Source organism: Cylas formicarius, unplaced genomic scaffold (genome assembly GCF_029955315.1).
Source record: "Cylas formicarius isolate icCylForm1 unplaced genomic scaffold, icCylForm1.1 PGA_scaffold_2__14_contigs__length_35257938, whole genome shotgun sequence".
In the NCBI taxonomy this organism is placed as follows: domain Eukaryota; kingdom Metazoa; phylum Arthropoda; class Insecta; order Coleoptera; family Brentidae; genus Cylas; species Cylas formicarius.
This window is the reverse complement of record NW_026844319.1, coordinates 32,449,767-32,468,868: the sequence shown is the minus strand read 5'-3', so window position 1 is coordinate 32,468,868 and position 19,102 is coordinate 32,449,767. Positions and strand designations below refer to the sequence as shown.

General features: G+C 35.8%; 1 protein-coding gene and 1 long non-coding RNA gene across 7 annotated transcripts in view; one reads left to right on the top strand and one right to left on the bottom strand.

Moving 5' to 3' along the window:
- LOC132697913 (serine/threonine-protein kinase tricornered) overlaps positions 1-10,456 on the top strand; it is a 101,844-nt gene extending 91,388 nt beyond the window's left edge. For all 6 annotated transcript variants that reach the window (XM_060663675.1, XM_060663677.1, XM_060663676.1 and 3 more), the window contains 5 exons: positions 2-217; positions 3,768-4,075; positions 4,888-5,197; positions 5,251-5,438; positions 8,231-10,456. In XM_060663675.1, coding sequence (XP_060519658.1) covers positions 2-217; positions 3,768-4,075; positions 4,888-5,197; positions 5,251-5,438; positions 8,231-8,346 — 1,138 coding nt within the window. In that variant the 3' untranslated portion in view covers positions 8,347-10,456. The remainder of the gene's footprint in view (position 1; positions 218-3,767; positions 4,076-4,887; positions 5,198-5,250; positions 5,439-8,230) is intronic.
- LOC132697919 (uncharacterized) overlaps positions 5,424-19,102 on the bottom strand; it is a 136,949-nt gene continuing 123,270 nt past the window's right edge. The window contains exon 3 of the long non-coding RNA XR_009618321.1: positions 5,424-5,522. This is a non-coding gene — a long non-coding RNA (uncharacterized LOC132697919). The remainder of the gene's footprint in view (positions 5,523-19,102) is intronic.

Genomic DNA, 19,102 nt, shown 5'->3' with positions numbered 1-19,102 from the left:
GGTTGGGAGTGGAAGACTTCGAGCCCCTGAAAGTGATCGGTCGGGGGGCGTTCGGGGAGGTGCGACTGGTGCAAAAAAAGGACACGGGTCACGTGTACGCCATGAAGATCCTCAGGAAAGCGGACATGCTAGAAAAGGAACAGGTTGCGCACGTGCGCGCCGAACGTGACATATTGGTGGAGGCTGATCACCAATGGGTGGTTAAAATGTATTATAGGTGAGTGCTATAGCATTGCGGCCCCGTTTTTGGAGTACCCCCAGAACTTTAAGAGAGTAGTGCAATATTCGGACGTCTTATCGCTAATAAATAAGAACAATTTTAGTTTTCTTAGAGGGCGTTGCCTAAATATGAATGGTTGCTATGGTAACCGAGGAACGTGGGACAAAATAATTGACAAAGTTTCTTCTGTGAATCATTAAAAATATGTATAGTGCGGTAGGTGAATTTAAAACACAAGTTTCAAGTGGATAATTAATATATAATAATTTGACTTCACCAAACTGTCCATGCTAATTTATTTATTATAAAATTGAATTTTTGGAACAACTAGGAGCGGAATGGTCTTGGGACTTTATTTTCTGCAAATTCTAGTAAGGCATATCACACTTGTAATGTAATGTAAATGAAAAATTATTATGTGCTTATTCTTATTGTTCTTGGGTACAAAGGATCGTTTTTAGATCGGCAATACTTTAAGCACAAAACAGTTTTTTGGAATGAATTGAAAAATACCAAATCTTCAGAATGATTTAAGAACTCAGAACTTTATTCTCATAATACGATTAATATTTATACAGGATGTTCTATAATATAATAAAAAATGGGCCCGAATTTAGGTTGAATCATATTTTTGGCATTTGTTTGAAAACTGCTTTGCAAAATTGTTCTTTTTCCAACATAAATAAATGTATTAGAAGTTACACATACAACAAATTTCGAAAACAGGTCTTCAGAGCAATATTTGAGGAAAAATTGTGTGAATAAAAAGCAACATTGTTTTTATTTAATCAAAGTACAGCGTGGAGCGTTCTCTACAATCTACGTTAATAATTAACTACCAATTCAAATTCTTATCTCCCTACTAAAAAATCACCTCGAAAAGAATTTAAGGATTTAAATTAAAAATAAATTTTTATTTAGATGACTTGTGTCTCGAGCTTTTGTGTACAATTAATTATAGAAAACCCTGCACAGTATAGTCTGTCTCAATCTTCATCGCGTCGGCTTCCGACAGAACCTCTCCAATAAAACTTTAACGATGTTATTACCTATTGTTATTAGGTAAAGCCATTAACAAAACATTCATTCTTACATGAGTGACAAGGCAAGGGTGGCACTTGTGGCACAGGTTGTGAAAAATGTGTATGAAACTTTAATAAGTAGAGAACTTATTAAACACGAAGCTTTAACTAAAGTCTGTTCATGGATATAAGGAAGTGACTAACTGATATGAATTAAGGAAAGACCCGGGCAAGCTGTAAGATTGAAATATGGCCGAACAAGTCCGCACTTGGCTTCGAATTTAATTATTTGGGGTTTTGTTAGGAAAGATACTAAACAATATGTATTTATTTATGTACGTATCCATGTTTAAATCTAAAATGGAATTACAATAATTATCACAGACGTATTCCTTTTGTAGGTTTAAGCTTGGTAGAACCTCAATTAATTGCTTTTTGGTATAATCTTCGTGAAAATAAATGTCGCTATGAGGAAGGGGTTTTAGTCAACTGTCTACTGTGATAACTTGCATTTTCCATTACAATGACGCTATTAGAAGGAATGTTTGGAACTAGTTTGATTTTAAACCAACTTTCAAATAAATAAGCGGTGGTGTCTTCATGGTAATCCAGAGAAGAATCTCTAATATTTTTCGCAGACAGAGACATTTGGAATCCGACCATCTTTAGAGCCAGCATGCAAAACAGTTATTCTTTTACCTCTTTTTGTTGGCTCGTTTGTTTTACACTTATTACTTGAGTCAACCCAACCTTTTTCCGGGGTATCATAAATGTCGAACCAGGTTTCATCCAAGTAAATAATTGCCCTTTGTTGTTGTCTGTAAATCCTAATTTTATCTAGATATTCCAGTCGCCATTTCCGAATTCTAAAAAATTCCATTAAAACTTGTCTTTTGACAATTTTAAACCCAATCTAAAACCCACGTGTTGAATGCACTTCCATAAGGTAGTTCTGCCACATTTAACACCGGTTTCATCTTTTTCAAGCCTCCTAATTAAGATATCTAATGCAGGCACGCTTTGTTCCTCGTATACTGGTAAATTTTACGCCGTATTATATCTTGATCACTTTCATCTACACTCGACAAAATGTCAGCATCGCTTCTTTTTTTCCTCGCTGAAATGGGATTATTCACAATTTTCCATACAGTTGATGTTGGAATTTTCGTCAATGTGGCCGTTCAATGAGAGTCAAATAAACATTGTTTATAACTTCCTTAGTCTCAACAGAATAGTGTTTTCTACAGTTGGGCGGGAGCGCCTCCTGACTAGACTCGCACATATTTTGCATAATTCGCACACGCTGTATTACACACGAAATAAGAATGATTACTAATAAACTTGAGTGGAGAAATAAAGAAAAGAAATTAGCGTAGTGATTGTCAAAATCGTCGTATAGAAAATGATGATATAGCGTCTTTATCAAGGCGAACCTTTGAGAGTCCGTCCCTGATATTATGTCCTTTAATACCTACCGGAACCGAATTTTATTGCCGCCGGCGGGTAACTTCCATAATTGCCGACAAAAGCCAGCACGATGAAGATTGAGACAGAGTATACCAATTGCACTAGGATGAAATGAAGAAGTGATCTGGTGCCGCGTTAGGTCTTTTATCCGTATAATATTGAGCATGTAGTACACGAAGTTTTAAAAAAATTTACTCATTTTTGAACCGAAATTTTGTACAAATTTTAATAAACAGAAATGCTGCCAATCGACTCAATTAAATTGCTTCCAATTTACAATCGGTATGAAGACAAGTCCAAATGGAATCATTTTATTAAAAAAAAAATTATCGCAAAAACGTTATACCTAGGTACACGATTTTCGTTCGCAAACCCTTTTAGAGTGTCCTGCGGGTTAGTTTCGCCAAAAATAGCCGACGGCCGTTCCCGTCAGTGCTCGTTAAACTCGATTAAAATCGATAGGAAATTTTTATTAAATTGCGGTGCTCTTTCCTAAATTGGTTTATTGTTTCATTGTTTACCGCGGCGTCTAGGATACCCAATGGCTTCTATCGTTAAAACGTTATTGTAATTACTTACCCGCCGACAATGGTTAATAACTTTCACCTTTCAAGGTGCGTAATTATCAGCACGAAATTGCGAGGGGCTCTTTACTGTGCTAGATGTGGAATTTCGATTCGTGTGACTGATTTCTGAAACGCAGTCTACTTAAAATAATATAAAAGCGATTTAGATAACAAATTAAGAAAAAGTATCACGATAAAACTTTGTCGTCTTTTAAATTTATGTCAAGACGCGTCCGAAAAAATGTCCCAAATAACGCAAATTGAGTCATAAAGTTTTTGACAAAAGAAGGGTTAGCACCTAAAAAGTAGTAAAAGAATGGGCAAAACGTTTTCGAATGGGGCAGGAGTCCCTCGAAGATGATTCAAGAACTGATGTCGGCAATGGGCGAGGGCCCCTACCGAATTTGTCCAACGTTGCAAAGTAAATTTTAAAGAAGAAGAAGTGTACTCGTGTAGTTCAAGCATTTCTACCTTTGTTTATACTCGTTGCAGTTTCCAAGATCCCATCAACCTTTACCTGATAATGGAATTCTTGCCCGGGGGCGACATGATGACGCTTCTCATGAAGAAAGACACGTTGTCGGAAGAATGTACGCAGTTTTACATAGCCGAGACGGCGCTCGCGATCGACTCGATACACAAGCTGGGCTTCATCCACAGGGACATCAAACCGGACAACCTTTTGCTCGACGCGAAGGGCCACCTCAAGCTGTCCGATTTCGGGCTGTGCACGGGACTGAAGAAGTCGCACCGGACGGACTTCTACAGAGATCTCAGTCAAGCGAAACCGTCTGATTTTAGTGAGTCATTGCATAATAAATTTTCTCTTTCAAAATTGAATCCGGTATTACATTTATAACACAATATTAAATTGTTAAGCATCTAAAGGTAACAACTGTTTTATCTCTTGAGCATATTTCGAATCTGGCATTGTGTGTGGGTGTTAAAAATTAAAAACTAAATTGGAAAATACGACAGTAGCATCGCCTTTGAGTAGTTTGTCTACGGAAATGTTATTTTTATTTGAATCTGAATAACTCAACTTATAAAAAAGTTTTTTTAGGCTCTTTGCCGTTTCTATTAATTATTTTAATCTATTAATTTATGAAGAACAATTTTAAGGGGCTTGAAAATTAATAATCACTTGTTCCTGAAGTTTGATCAAGTACTTGAAAACACCCTGTACCGATGTGGCTGCTGAAGACCTTTTGATTCGGGTCCTTTTATAATTAATCAGATTTAAATTGTTTTTGAGTTTAATGAGATGTATTGCTAGATTTTGAAGACATCGTATAAGAAAGTATGTACACTGTTTCCTTAAAAACCATTTTCTCTAAACAAAATGAAATTATTAACCGACGACCTATTTGGAGAATAAAAAAGCAAGGCAAAAACAACTTTTAAAATGATTTTTATAACAATGTGATTAAAATGAAAAAGCATAAATGCAAAAATCCAACAAATCGCAAAACGAAACTCAAGTCAGTGAGCAGAATTTCACTATAAATGTGTTTTTTGTAGGATTGTTTTTGATGCACCCTGTATATTCGAAACAGCGTTTCCATTACTTCAATAATTTTAATTCCTACCTCCCTCTTTTTATCACGTCCAGTCATTACGTCGAGTCCGATGGACTCCAAGAGGCGGGCGGAGAGTTGGAAAAAGAACCGGAGGGCATTGGCGTACAGTACTGTCGGCACACCGGACTACATAGCACCGGAGGTCTTCCTCCAAACTGGTTACGGACCGGCGTGCGACTGGTGGTCGTTAGGCGTCATCATGTACGAGATGCTCATCGGATATCCGCCGTTTTGTTCGGAGAATCCGCAGGACACCTACAGGAAAGTGATGAACTGGAGGGAAACGTTGGTGTTCCCGGCGGAGGTGCCCATATCCGAAGACGCCAAAGATACGATCATTAAGTGAGTTCCGATTGGTCAATCTCGAGCGATACGGTACGAATTTGGATTCGTAGGTTTTGCTGCGAAGCAGATAGAAGACTGGGTTCCCAGAAAGGTCTCGAGGATTTGAAGCTGATCCCGTTTTTCCGGGGCGTAGATTGGGAGCATATACGCGAGAGGCCGGCAGCTATACCGGTAGAGGTCAGGTCGATAGACGACACGTCGAACTTTGACGATTTTCCAGACGTGAAATTAGAAATTCGTGAGTACTTACTTGTTTTTCACATTTTGGAGGTAATTAACCTCCACTCCACTCTAATTTGAAGACAATTCTCGCAGATATACACTGTAACAACGAAATTAAATAGTTAATGTAAATAAAATATGTATAAATCATATTATATTTATTGAAAAATGTTAAAAATAAGTTAGACGAACTCCTCTACTCATATTAACTCTTACGTTTGTCCACACATAATCTGCAAATTATCTGTTTTACACTATGGTCGGTCCATGAAAATTTTTGGGAATTCTTGGTTCCGTTTTAAATCTTATGACATTTTCCCTAATCAACGACTATCCTAAGTCTCAAAGAAATTTTGTTCCGCTGTCTTTGCTTTTCGATTTTTCGTCTGGCACTTTTGCACTCCATAAAATAAATGCTTTTTAAGGCCAGCATAACATAAAGACAGGTTTATAAAGTTTTGTCAATAGTTCTTCGGGAATATAGGATTTATTTTTTCGTAATGTTCCGCAGAATCATTTGTTTCTCTAATAGTTTATCTGCGAGTTAAAAACTATGGTTATGCCATATCCGGTTCCTAGGTCTCTGACAAGATCTAAGACGACTCGTTCGCATTGATTTTTTTCTGCTGTATTATTAATTTTTCTGCAATTACAATAAATAAAATTGAGGAACCATTGTGTAAAGTTTTTAAAAAGAATATAAGACAAATTGAGTTCGGGTACATTTGTACCCCACACGGCACAACGAAGGTTAAAATGACGAGTGATATTTTGAGGGGTGATTTTTTCCACTACACTGCCACGTGGAAAATGTTAATTAGAATTTTATTGTTCGCCGTTTGCTCTCTGAAAGACTCTAGATAGGTTTCAGTATGAAATGCATCTTACAAATCTCAACAATAATTTGTAGAACCTTGTCTTGCAATAAATAAACAAAATAATTTTTCGAATTCCACAATTACCTTGTAATATTTTTCCACGGGGATGGATAGTAAAAAAAACTACTAATTAAATTTATTTTACATAAACAGATATACCAAAAATGAAAATTGAAGCAAATTATAGTTCTGGTTCTGTTCTCCAAATTTTTCGATAACTACTGTAGCAATTCCGATAAAATTTGGAGGGTAAAAGTTATTTTAAGGCTTAAAATTAAAACTCTGATTGAAAATAAACATTATTGTTTTACTTTATGTTTAGATTTTCCTATCTTACCCAGCCAATCAAAATCGACCGTTCCGTTTGGACAGTTCAACCAATCAAAAGGATTCACGTGTACAGTGGTCAATTTAAAGTTCAAAGTGTTAATGCTTACACTGGTACATATTTTACTACAAAAAGAGTTTAGACAACTTGACCAGTGCCGTGCGTATGGGCTATCGCTACAATCTTTCTATTCAGCATCTTACGTCTGATATTGTACGTACAGAGGCCTTCCTTAATTTTGCTTCTCAATCACATGCTATCCCTCATCATTCACTTTTATTTTCCCATGGTCTCCATTGTATGATCACTTGATTTCACTTTTCACTTTATTCACTTCACTTTTCCGGCATCTCCGGTTTTAGTTTAGTTTTTCTTCTGTTATCCTTTAATTTTGTGCTCAGCTTATGTCTTTCTGTTTATCTTGTTTACATTATCTTTTTTAAAGGTCCGTACTTGTGCCTCATGTGTGTCTACTGCCATTATTCATTAGTTAAAAACTCTGGTCTTCATATACTGTGGATATTTTTTGGTTAAAACTGAGGTTTCTAATTGCTGCATCGTTTTTTGATTTCTGCTGTTTGATTCCCTTTATCCATTTTGATCTGTTGTCCCAGATATATGTAATCTTTGACTTGTTCTATTATTCTATAATTCACTCTTTGGGCTTGCATATCTAGTTCTTCGATCATTTCAATCAGCTCGTTGTTTGTTATTGTACTATTATCATCAGCATATCGTAAATAGCTCATTTTTTGAATATGTCTTTCAGTGCCAAATTAAAAAGTTTCGCCTATATTGTGTCTCCCTTCCTAACCCCTCTATTTATTCATATTTGTTCTGTTCCTTCTTATATTTTAGTGGTAGTTGTTGCACTGTTGGACAGAGTATTGCTCCCCCACTGCGATTTTTATTTTTAATAGCAAAATTAGAAAGGATATTCAGTGCCTTTGTCGATTTAGATTTCTTTAATGAAATGAATGCATTCATTTTGGGTTATGTACTGTTTTGGCTATCTTTATTTTTTAAAGATTTTTAAGACCCGTGTTAGATAAATTGGGGATAAATAAAAAAAATAACCACTCTCCAACAACCTGTTGCTACGAAACGAAGCAGAATCGGACCCATGTGCATATGTTAATGTCATTTGGGTTTCAATGGGTTTGGAGAGTTTTTTGAAAAACGACACTTCGTTTTAACCATAATATTTGCAGCGATAACAAATGATATATAAAAAGAATACAATGACTTTTCAAAATACTCAAAAAAGTACACATTTTCTTCAAACGAAAACGAAGCGAATAAGCCGAGGGGACCTTTGGTTGATTGTGCTGCCATCTACGGCATCTCTTATTCGTTAATTACGAACGCTCAATATATTACATATTTTGAAAATTTAGATATAACTTATATATTATATATTATAACTATATAGAAAATAACAAGAAATTTAAGATGACTAGTACACGTAAGGATGAAATCTGAACACAATGCAATTATTAGGGATAGTTAATCGAGTGGGTATCAAAGTGGCTATTTTTTTATTACGTCATCGTGGCATATTTTTTGTTCTGTTCCCGTCGACATTGTCCCCGTTCTTTTCAGCCTCCGCGCCGATGCCCCAGGACGGCGACATCACCTACAAGGACTGGGTGTTCATCAACTACACGTTCAAGCGCTTCGAGGGTATGACGCAACGGGGCACGCCCACCAAGAAGTGAACTGATTAGTTAATCGTTTTCCGTTTCGGTTTTCCTTCCGCGCGCGAGATGTTATTGTGAACCGACCCTCACTAATTTATTTCGTCCGAATTATTTATTGCGCGCGAGCCGCGAGGGGGGCGGGGCACGGTGTGATCGGTCGCTCGGTCCCGATCACGGCGAGTATTTTATGTGTTCGTAAACGATAGGTCTGATTTCCTCCTCTCCTCGCGCAATTCGGTTCGAAATCGAAAAGCCGTGAGTGGGAAAAAGGCGAACGGAGGGGCGGGAAAAAGAAGGGTTAGTTTCAGAATCGATGCCCGCCGATTGCGACGTATTTCGTTTTATTGTTACAAAGTGATACTTTTTATTTTTTATTTTTTTTGAATTGTTTTTCTTTGTCCTGAGCGACCTATGACCGCGCCCTGTGTGACCGTCGACGCAAAAACAGTAGTAGTAGAGCACTCGGTTGGTTTAGTCCCTGCGTCCGTGAGAACGGAATTATTTTTTTCCCCCTCAACGTGTCGGCTCCGAGGCTACACGTTTTTTCCTCTTCAACCGTATATGTACATGGCGTCCCGTAGGTCGTGGTACAAACTCGTCGGGGTGATAGTAGAGGTCGCTTCTGTAGTCACATATAATTAGTTTTTGCTCTACACTTGCTCTTAAATCCACGCCTCCATTAATATATTTTTAAACTCTAAACGCCTCTATTAATGAAAGCAAAAGATTACCAAAAAAAAGTAAAGGAAAACAGAAAAACTTGACCTAAAAGTGGAGTTCCATTCAATGATGTTAAACTACTTTAACAATTAAACTTTAAGAAGAAAGTTTATTATAGGACCGGTCATTTCCCGCGATTGGACTACTACTAAAAATAAGCAAAATAAATAATCCGGAGACACAGTTCCGAAAGTTGCGGTAAGAAAAATTCAACATACAAGAATAAAAATTATTTGAAATCGAACATTAAATAGGTTGATGCCTCTCAGAGCTCTATCAAAGGCAATCGATTTAAAATTTTATAGGGGCTTTTGGAATCAATTATATTTCCTTCTTTTGCTAAGAGTTCTAAAATTATTTTTGCACTCTCTCGATCTGTTAAAGATAACGGCTATAGTAAGGAGACCATACCTTACAAACATATTCCAAAACAAAAATGTAAAATAGAGTTTTAAGGCAATGATTACTTGCAAAGTTCTTTTAACAAGGCCCAATGCTCTGTCTTCTTCACTTTTAACCGAAGTATTATGTAGAAAATATTCGAATTCAACAATATTTTTGACCCATAAAACATTTATCTACACTCCCGGCTTTAAGCCTTTTTGAATTTCCGTTCATTTTATTTCGTAATTGTGCGTGGTTGATAAATTCGTATAATGGAAAAAACGATTGAATATTTCTTTCTACCGTATGAAATACGGCAAGTCTTCACTTCACTTCACTTCATTAAAAATGGTCAAAATTATGAAAGCCCAAACTTTTATGCTTACGTTGAAGTAGTTTATATAAGCCTTATTGGATTTAAACCGTGGCTAATAGGGAGAAGTGTAAACATATCACTGAGCCATTAATTACTATTGTTTTACGCTTTTGCCTTGATTTACACCATTAGTATTTGTATTTAGTAAAATATCATCCAAAGCTTTTTTGCGGTTTTTACATATATTTTTAACGAACGGCGTTTATAGGTTTTGATCAGAAATTACTGTGCCTATCACCTAGTGCAGGTTGGACCAACTCCTATGCGATACCCTGTATAAATGTAGGTTAGGACTGATCTCGTTAGGAAAAAGCAGTCGCGGAGTCGTCGAATCGCGTCACTTTTTTTATGGGGCGGGGAATCTATGATGCGCGAGCAACTGCGGCGGGGGCGGGGGCAGGTGAGTTTTGCTCTCTAATATACGCGTCCATCGAGACACGACAATGACAAGTGGGGGGTTTTCGACGACTCCTCTCCCCTCCCGCCCTGCGGAAAGATGCATTCGTTATTTATTAATTTATGCGTTTGGCTGGTCTCGCTAACAGGACTTGTACATATTACGTTTACATACTTCCAAAACCTTGTAAAAGTAAAAAAAAATATTTAATAAACCTGCTTTAAAACACTGGATTTTCTCTACTTATTTCTATTCTTACAGTTGCTTCTATTTTATCGCGTTCCCACCGTAATACCACCAAAAAATGGTTTCGAATTTTCGTGTTTTTTTTTTTACTGTACAATGCAGTACAGTAAAAAAAGCTTTTAATTTCAACGGGCTGCGGTTTGTACTGCATGGCGTCAGCGGATGTCGGTAATGGGCGAGTGTCCTCAGCAAATTTGGCCATCGTGAAGAAGTATAATGGAATCTGTGCATTTAGACAGTTGGCTTTGGTAGGCTAAAAGCGGCGAGATTGTTACGAAGTTCGATTATGATTTTCGAAAAATTGCTGTAAACTGAAAAGTTTGATTGAAATTGAGATGTTCAGGCGTGGGTCTCGTTTCTCAACTTTTAACTTACAAAATTTTATGGTTGCGTGGCTAGGGTCAAACAATATCGTCAGCCTATTTATAAAACCGCCTAGAAATTTCAAATTTAGCGTGTCGATATGCGATTGTGACGAATTGGCGGTTCGCTCTGAACATGTTCCACATTTGGCCCACTAATAAAGTTTTCAGTTTTTAGGGTTGCTGTTTTTTGTTTTGGCATTGGTTGCTAAATAATATAAAATTGAAAACTGTTTTCTATTAAACTATTCTTTAAGTTACGTTAGGTCAGGTGGCCAAGCTTAAAAATTAGGAAACGCTTAGTTGAGCTGTTTTGAGGTACCTGGACGATTGGAACAAATGCATTCAAGTATCTTGTCGATGCACGCGCGAGCGTGTACAAATATATGTGACACTGAAGTGTTTATCAAAGAAAAGAAATGATTTTCGAAAATGTCATTTCTTTATTTGAAATTTGCAAATTACTGGAAATTATGTGTGGCAAATATAAATTCCTGCCTTGTCAGATTTTGATCTGATCTGGAGTAGAAAAATTAGCCTTGAATTCCAACCTAAAAAAACATTGATTGCTCGGCAAAAGAAGTTTCAAATTGTGTTGTACAAGATGGCACATGTTCTTCATGCGTTTCTTTAAGTTTTCAAATTATTTTGTTTTGATAACAGGCTTTGCTCCTTCCAGAACACTAAGTAGTTTATGTGTTTCTGCGTTTTTATGTCTTTTTGTGATGGTATCCGAAATAAATTGTTTTTAAGTAATATCTACATTGTTTTGTTATTATTATCTCAAGACATTTATGGGCTCTCGGTGTTGGTGCCTGTCTAAATTAAAAGTTTCCCTATACTTGTAACATCTTTGTTTAGAGGTCAACGGAGGCACTACAATCGGTCCATCCCGCGGTGTCTTCTTGAACTAGTTAGTTCGAAGGCAGGCGGAGCTAAAATCGGCGTGTACGAGAACTAGTTCGATCTCGTGGTGGTAGACGACGCCACTATCGGGCCATCTACTGGTGCGAGTCTGAACTAACTAGTTCCTTCTCCCAACAAAAGATGGCGCCACAACCGATCATGTACGGATACTCGCTCAAACCAATTGCTTCTTTTAACAACAGATAGTGCCACCTGCTGGTACTCGCTTGAACCAATTAGTTAATATTTTGAAAATCTATGACCCATGTACTATATACGTAAACTGCAGGATTACGGATTTTCATAATTAAGCAACTTCAAAGTTGTAACTGTATCCGCTTGTTAAAAGTATAAAGATAACTAACCTAAAAATTATGTAAACAATACATGCTCTCCCACTTACTGCAATATAACTCGGTGGTTGCGCCGGCTGCTGTGCCTTTTAACCACCACTCAAATTTCCATTCGCCGATATAACAGGTCACTACTAAATTTGACTCGCCTTCTTGTAAATGAAAGTTGGGTGCAAATTTTGACCCCGAGATTGCGCAACGGTTAAGTAAACGCTTCTGTGAAGTAGCTTGAAAAGCCTAATTTGAGCCCAACGTACATTTCGCTTCGATACATTGGTTACTGTATTGATTGTACCTTTGCCTCATTAGACCAGCAGTTCTGTGGGGGTCGCTTCATTTGTTCGCTATCCCTTTTTAAGCCCTAATATAACCGGCCAATTTTTGGTAAAATCTACGCCGGCCGCAACGTAATTAAAGACTCATAATTGAGGTTATATTAACGTCAGACTGTCAGTTGGGTCTCCCTTATAGTTTGCTTGCCTTTGCTTCTTACCTCTCTATGCTCGACACGTGGGAAAAGTTTCGTTTCGTTGTTGCTTTATGTTTTTTTTTTTTATAAATCGCCACCAAAGCCGCCAAGCGACGAGAGGGACTACAACGGCGTTAACTCAAAGAGACTCGACTTCAAAGTCAATTCGGGAAGCCGTCGCAGTATCGACAAAGAAAAATCATTAACAAGGCACTTAGAAACGGCGCGATATATATATAAGACGAGCGACAAGTTATTCTTTTAAAAATCGTTCAAGCAATGGTGATTAATTTTACACCTTGTTAGACGATACTAACGATGTTACGTCGTGTATCCTCGGCGATCTAGTGTAACTTTAACGTTTACACGCGACTGATTAATTTAAATTTAATGAATAATCGCACCAATAAATATGTAGAGTTTTACTTTGGAGCCGCCAATAGGAGGCATTTTTATTCTGCGCGCAGGTCTGGACTTCACGTTCAGGAAAAAAAAGTTTCAGAATCGTTTTTAAGGGGACATAATTTTTTTTTGCAACATTGCAACAACAGATGAGAATGGAAACACCGCCATCTATGAGCGTTGCAGCAAGCTGACGCGCATGCTGAGATTGACATCAATGGAGGAATACTTGTTTATATGCGTATTGTTTAGCAGTTTGTGAAAGAATTTATTTGTGGTGACACAACAATAAATAGTACTATTTAGAACGAAATTTCGGATGTCATATGGGTGGCAAAACGAAACTAACGGATCACATTAGTAGGTACAATGATTTTAAACGTCTTGAAATATATCATGCCATTTATTTTAGGAAAATCTCGTCATTTTGGAAGCCATTTCACTTGTTTATTAAATGTCTTCGGAGATAATAATAAATAATTTCGTAGTTTTTGTAATAAAATTAAATTAACAATAGTAACCCTCATACTATCATCTTTTTTGTCAATCGATCCATTTAAATACCCAATGATATTAATAAGCCAAAACTGAAAAAATATTTCAATAAAATGATAAAGAAGTAGTCAAATATTTAATAAAGTTATACTGTGAAATTAATTATATAAATAATAACGAGGATGTCATAAACAAATCGAAGTTTACCAAGACCGTGATTAATAAAAGCAAGGGGAGAAAAAAAATTGATCGCCTTTTCTGTTTTCACTGCTTAAGTAAACAAAATATACAAATAAATCATATCTACAGCCTTCTAGGAGAGATTTCTTGCCTAGAGAATATTTCGTAATCCCTAAAATTACAAAATAAATTTATAAATTACAAAATCAATATAAGCAATGATTATATATATATATATATATATATATATATATATATATATATATATATATATATATATATATATATATATATATATATATATATATATATATATATATATATATATATATATATATATATATATATATATATATATATATATGATGACACTATACTCCGGGATATCATCCGTTCGCTCGTTGAACTCCGACTGGAATCCTGCATCCGACTGGAATCCTGCAAATCCTGCATCCGACTGGAATCCTGTAGTGAGATTTTGGTTAGTTTTGGTTAGTCACTGTGAGTGAGATTTTGGAGAAACGTCTGCAGGATTCCAGTCGGATGCAGGATTTGCAGGATTTGCAGGATTCCAGTCGGATGCAGGATACCAGTCGGAGTTCAACGAGCGAACGGATGATATCCCGGAGTATAGTGTCATCACATTTTTCCATCCGTGAATCAATACGCGAATATATATATATATATATATATATATATATATATATATATATATATATATATATATATATATATATATATATATATATATCTTTTTTTTCACTGAAATGTATGAAGCCTTTGTTATCTATGAAACATTTCTAAGAATTTGTTAAGAGTTTTGAGTGCTTTCCATTAATGAAATCACTATAGACAAATCACAATAAACAAATAATACTAAAAAAATGCCAATATGTGCATAAATAACAATTTTGGACTACCTAAGTCTTGTGTAAGAACTATAAACTTAATCAAACTTTATTTGTGAGACGTCTCATCAACTAATGATCCATGGATAAAAAATTATATTCATTTATTTATCCATTTTTCATGTCACTGATTCGTTTGTTTCAGTATTTTTTTTTTATTATTACATTTATATTTACTCCATCCAAATTGCGACTAAACTGTAAAAAAAAAGGTAGCTCCCATGTGGAAGAAACTAGTTTCGTTGTATCTCTTCCATTTGGCATTTACTGTAATTTTTTTTAATCAAAATTTCTAGGGAGAAAATTACTTAATTAAACTTGAAGAGAAAGGAAACAATTGATTAATTTTTTTACAAAAAATATTTACAAAAAATATTTTTCGAAAAAAAAAAGGTATTATTTTTAAGTTAATAGTTATCTAATTACGACGGAATTAAAAGTTCTTTATTTTTATTCTTATTTCTTAACATTGGTGAAATTCGCAAAAATTACATTTAAATCTGTGAAATCCTTGCGCATTACGTGAACTCTGAAATGCGTGAAATATTTATGAAAGCCGCGAAATCTGTGAAATCTTATGGCTGCGTAAAATCTGGTTTACCAAGTTTTGTATGGTGATCATTATTATTATTACAAATTTAGTTCAAAAATGGCAGTTCTCGAAGTCCGGTCCTGCGCGATTCGTCCCTTTCGTGCCAAGGAGCAGTTTTCGTTTCCATCGCCGCTCTCCTTAATGTTTAATTATTAATTTCGCCGGGTATTTATAACGGATATTATAAAATGCTTTTCCTTTCTGTTACCCCCTCACGCCAGCTCGTTTTTCTAATTAAGTCGTTTACAACGACCGTTCGCTAAAAATTGTAAATCTGATAGACAAGCGTTTGCGCCGTATAAACACGGACTTTATAGGTTCGACTCAAATAAATTACTATAGAGTTATGTGCGCAATTAAAACCCCGATGTATGGAAATTAAGTTAGCCGGGGCCAATCTTTGCGTGAAAATTAACACGTAAAGGGAGGACGTGTGTGCTAGCGAAACTCTTTTCGAACCGCTCTTGCGTACACATACACGAAGCTCCGCAAATTCGATAATTTATATATTAATTTACGTCCTACCATTTTAGGAAAAAGAAAACGTATTTAATTAAGAACGAAAATAACAGGAGTGTGAGAAAATAGTCGCTGATTTCTCGCAGACCATTTCTGCCGGGTTATTGAGCATTTACGCCGTTTTATCGATGATTTACGCTGATTTATAAACTGCGGATGTCAGCCATTTTTATCTATGTAATTAAGAATGAAAATGAAGGAGTGTGAGAAAATAGCCGCCGATTTCCCGCATATTATTTCTGGCGGATTATTAGGCATTTGCGCCGTTTTATCGATGATTTACGCTGATTTATAAACTGCGGATTTCAGCCATTTTTATCTATGTAATTAAGAATGAAAATGACAGGAGTGTGAGAAAATAGCCGCCGATTTCCCGCATATCATTTCTGGCGGATTATTGGGCATTTGCTCCGTTTTATCGATGATTTACGCTGATTTATAAACTGCGGATTTCAGCCATTTTTATCTATGTAATTAAGAATGAAAATGACAGGAGTGTGAGAAAATAGCCGCCGATTTCTCGCATATCATTTCTGGCGGGTTATTGAGCATTTACGCCGTTTTATCGATGATTTACGCTGATTTATAAACTGCGGATTTCAGCCATTTTTACCTATGTAATTAAGAATGAAAATGACAGGAGTGTGAGAAAATAGCCGCCGATTTCCCGCATATCATTTCTGGCGGATTATTGGGCATTTGCGCCGTTTTATCGATGATTTACGCTGATTTATAAACTGTGGATTTCAGCCATTTTTATCTATGCAATTAAGAATGAAAATGACAGGAGTGTGAGAAAATAGCCGCCGATTTCCCGCATATCATTTCTGGCGGATTATTGGGCATTTGCGCCGTTATATCGATGATTTACTCTGGTTTATAAACGATTAACTGCGGCTTTGAGCCGATTGCCCTATTTAATTAAGAATGAAAATGACAGGAGTGTGAGAAAATAGCCGCTGATTTCTCGCAGACCATTTCTGCCGGGTTATTGAGCATTTACGCCGTTTTATCGATGATTTACGCTGATTTATAAACTGCGGATGTCAGCCATTTTTATCTATGTAATTAAGAATGAAAATGAAGGAGTGTGAGAAAATAGCCGCCGATTTCCCGCATATCATTTCTGGCGGATTATTGGGCATTTGCGCCGTTATATCGATGATTTACTCTGGTTTATAAACGATTAACTGCGGCTTTGAGCCGATTTCTCGCATATCATTTCTGGCGGGTTATTGAGCATTTGCGCCGTTTTATCGATGATTTACGCTGATGTATAAACAACTAACTGCGGATTTGAGCCGGTTTTCCCTATGTAATTAAGGATGAAAATGAAAGAAGTGTGAGAAAATAGACGCCGATTTCCGGCAGACGATTTACGGTGGGTTATTGAAGATTTACGCTGGTTTACTGACGATTAACGACGGATTTCAATTAGGCCGTTTAATTTGCGATATGGTGAGATAAAAGTGAAGCGTTTTATGATTTTCAAATAGAGTTTTCAATTCTAAAATAATGTATTACACAAAGTCTGCATATTAAGTAACGAGGTTGATTTACATACATACATACACGAAGCGTTGCGAATTCGATATTTTATACATTAATTTATGTCTTACTATGTTAGGAAAAGGAAAAAGTATTTAATTAATAACGAAAATAACAGGAGTGTGAGAAACTAGTCACTGATTTCTCGTAGATAACTTACGCCGAGTTATTGGTGATCAACAGCGGATTTAAGTCGTTTATTCCCAATGCCATAAAAATGATAAACATTTTATGATCTTTTTTTGCGATGCGATGCCATAAAAGTGATAAGCGTTTCATGATTTTCAAATGCGGCTATCACGGCTTAACCAACGAATATTAGACGAGCTTTGCAAATTAAATGATGAGACTCATGCATTTAATTAAAAATGAAAATAATAGAAGTGTAAGAAAATAGCGGATGATTTCTAGCAGATCATTTATGGCAAGTTACTCAGAATTTTCGCTGATTTATTGACGATCAACAGCGGATCTAAGCCCTTTTTTTTGCAATATAGTGCCAAACCTTTTTATGATTTTCTAATGTAAGGGCTTAGATGACATTATTATACGAGATTTATATGTATACGAAGTGCGATAAATTCGATATATTCTGCACTAATTTATGTCTTACCACATTAGGAAATTGAAAAAGTATTGAATTAAGAAGAAAAATAACAGGATTGTGAGAAAATAGCCCCTGATTTCCCGCAGATGATCTATAGCGGGTTATTGAGGATTTACTCTGATTTATTGACGATTAATAACTATTAACTCAACTCAACTGAGCGAAGCAGTATTTTGCGATGCGATCGCAATAAAAGTGACAAGCGCTTTATGATGTTCGAAAAACGAAAATATATTTAATTAAGAACGAAAATAATGGGAGTCTGAGAAAATAGTGGCTGTTTTTTCGCAGATAATGGGAGTTATTGAGGATTTACGCCGATTTATTGTAGATTAACTGTGGTTTTAAGTCGTTTTTTCTCGATGTAGGGCTATATATATAAAAGTGACAAATGATTTTCAAATGATGCTACCAAGCTTTAACCAACAATATTAGACGAGTTCCATATTAAGAAAACCTATTAAATTAAGATGATTTACAGCGATTTATTAGGGATTTACAGTCACTTATTGACGTTTAACAACGAATTTAAGACGTTTTTTTGCGATGCAATAACATATTAGTTCCAAATAAAGCTGTCAACGCTTAACCAATGATATTCTGCCACCATTTTTTAAAATTTATTTAACAGAAACATAAAGTAAATATAAATATAAATAAATAAAAAAAATCACAAGGCACGTTACCAATTTCATTACTTCATTTACAGACCTCGTACATTGATAAATAAGTATTGTTGGTAAATAATCAGGTGTATTATTTACACATGTACACCTTACGAATTACATTCTTTTTATTTGTTATCGCAAGTTTGGACCGAATGGGTAGCAACAGTTGTTCCCGCCTATTTTTTTGGGAAACTATACAGAATTTACATTTAAATTCGGATTAAATTACGACGTAATATGGGAGTAATCTGTACAAGATCGCAGGCCCGGTTGAAAACGAGAACGCTCGTAAAAAACAAACAAAAGGGATACCGGAAGCGATTTACTCGAATTTCTCATTAAAGCTTTTATTTCGGAAGAAGGATTCCTTCAAAAATCATAACTAGACGTAATTAACGGGGCATGGAAAATTTATGCAAAATTATTCCCGGGTTTGGTCGGCTAGGTGTACCCCCATTGTAGTTATTAATGGGTATATGCTCGATTTTGATCAAGATAACGAAATATTTTATTACAGTTTTTGTTATGTGAAGAAGTTTATCTTCGAGGCATAACCGAAAATATTAAGTAAACAAACAAGTAGTTACACGAAATAAAGTAACCATAAACTGGACTGGTTTAGATTGAAGCGCGATATGAAAA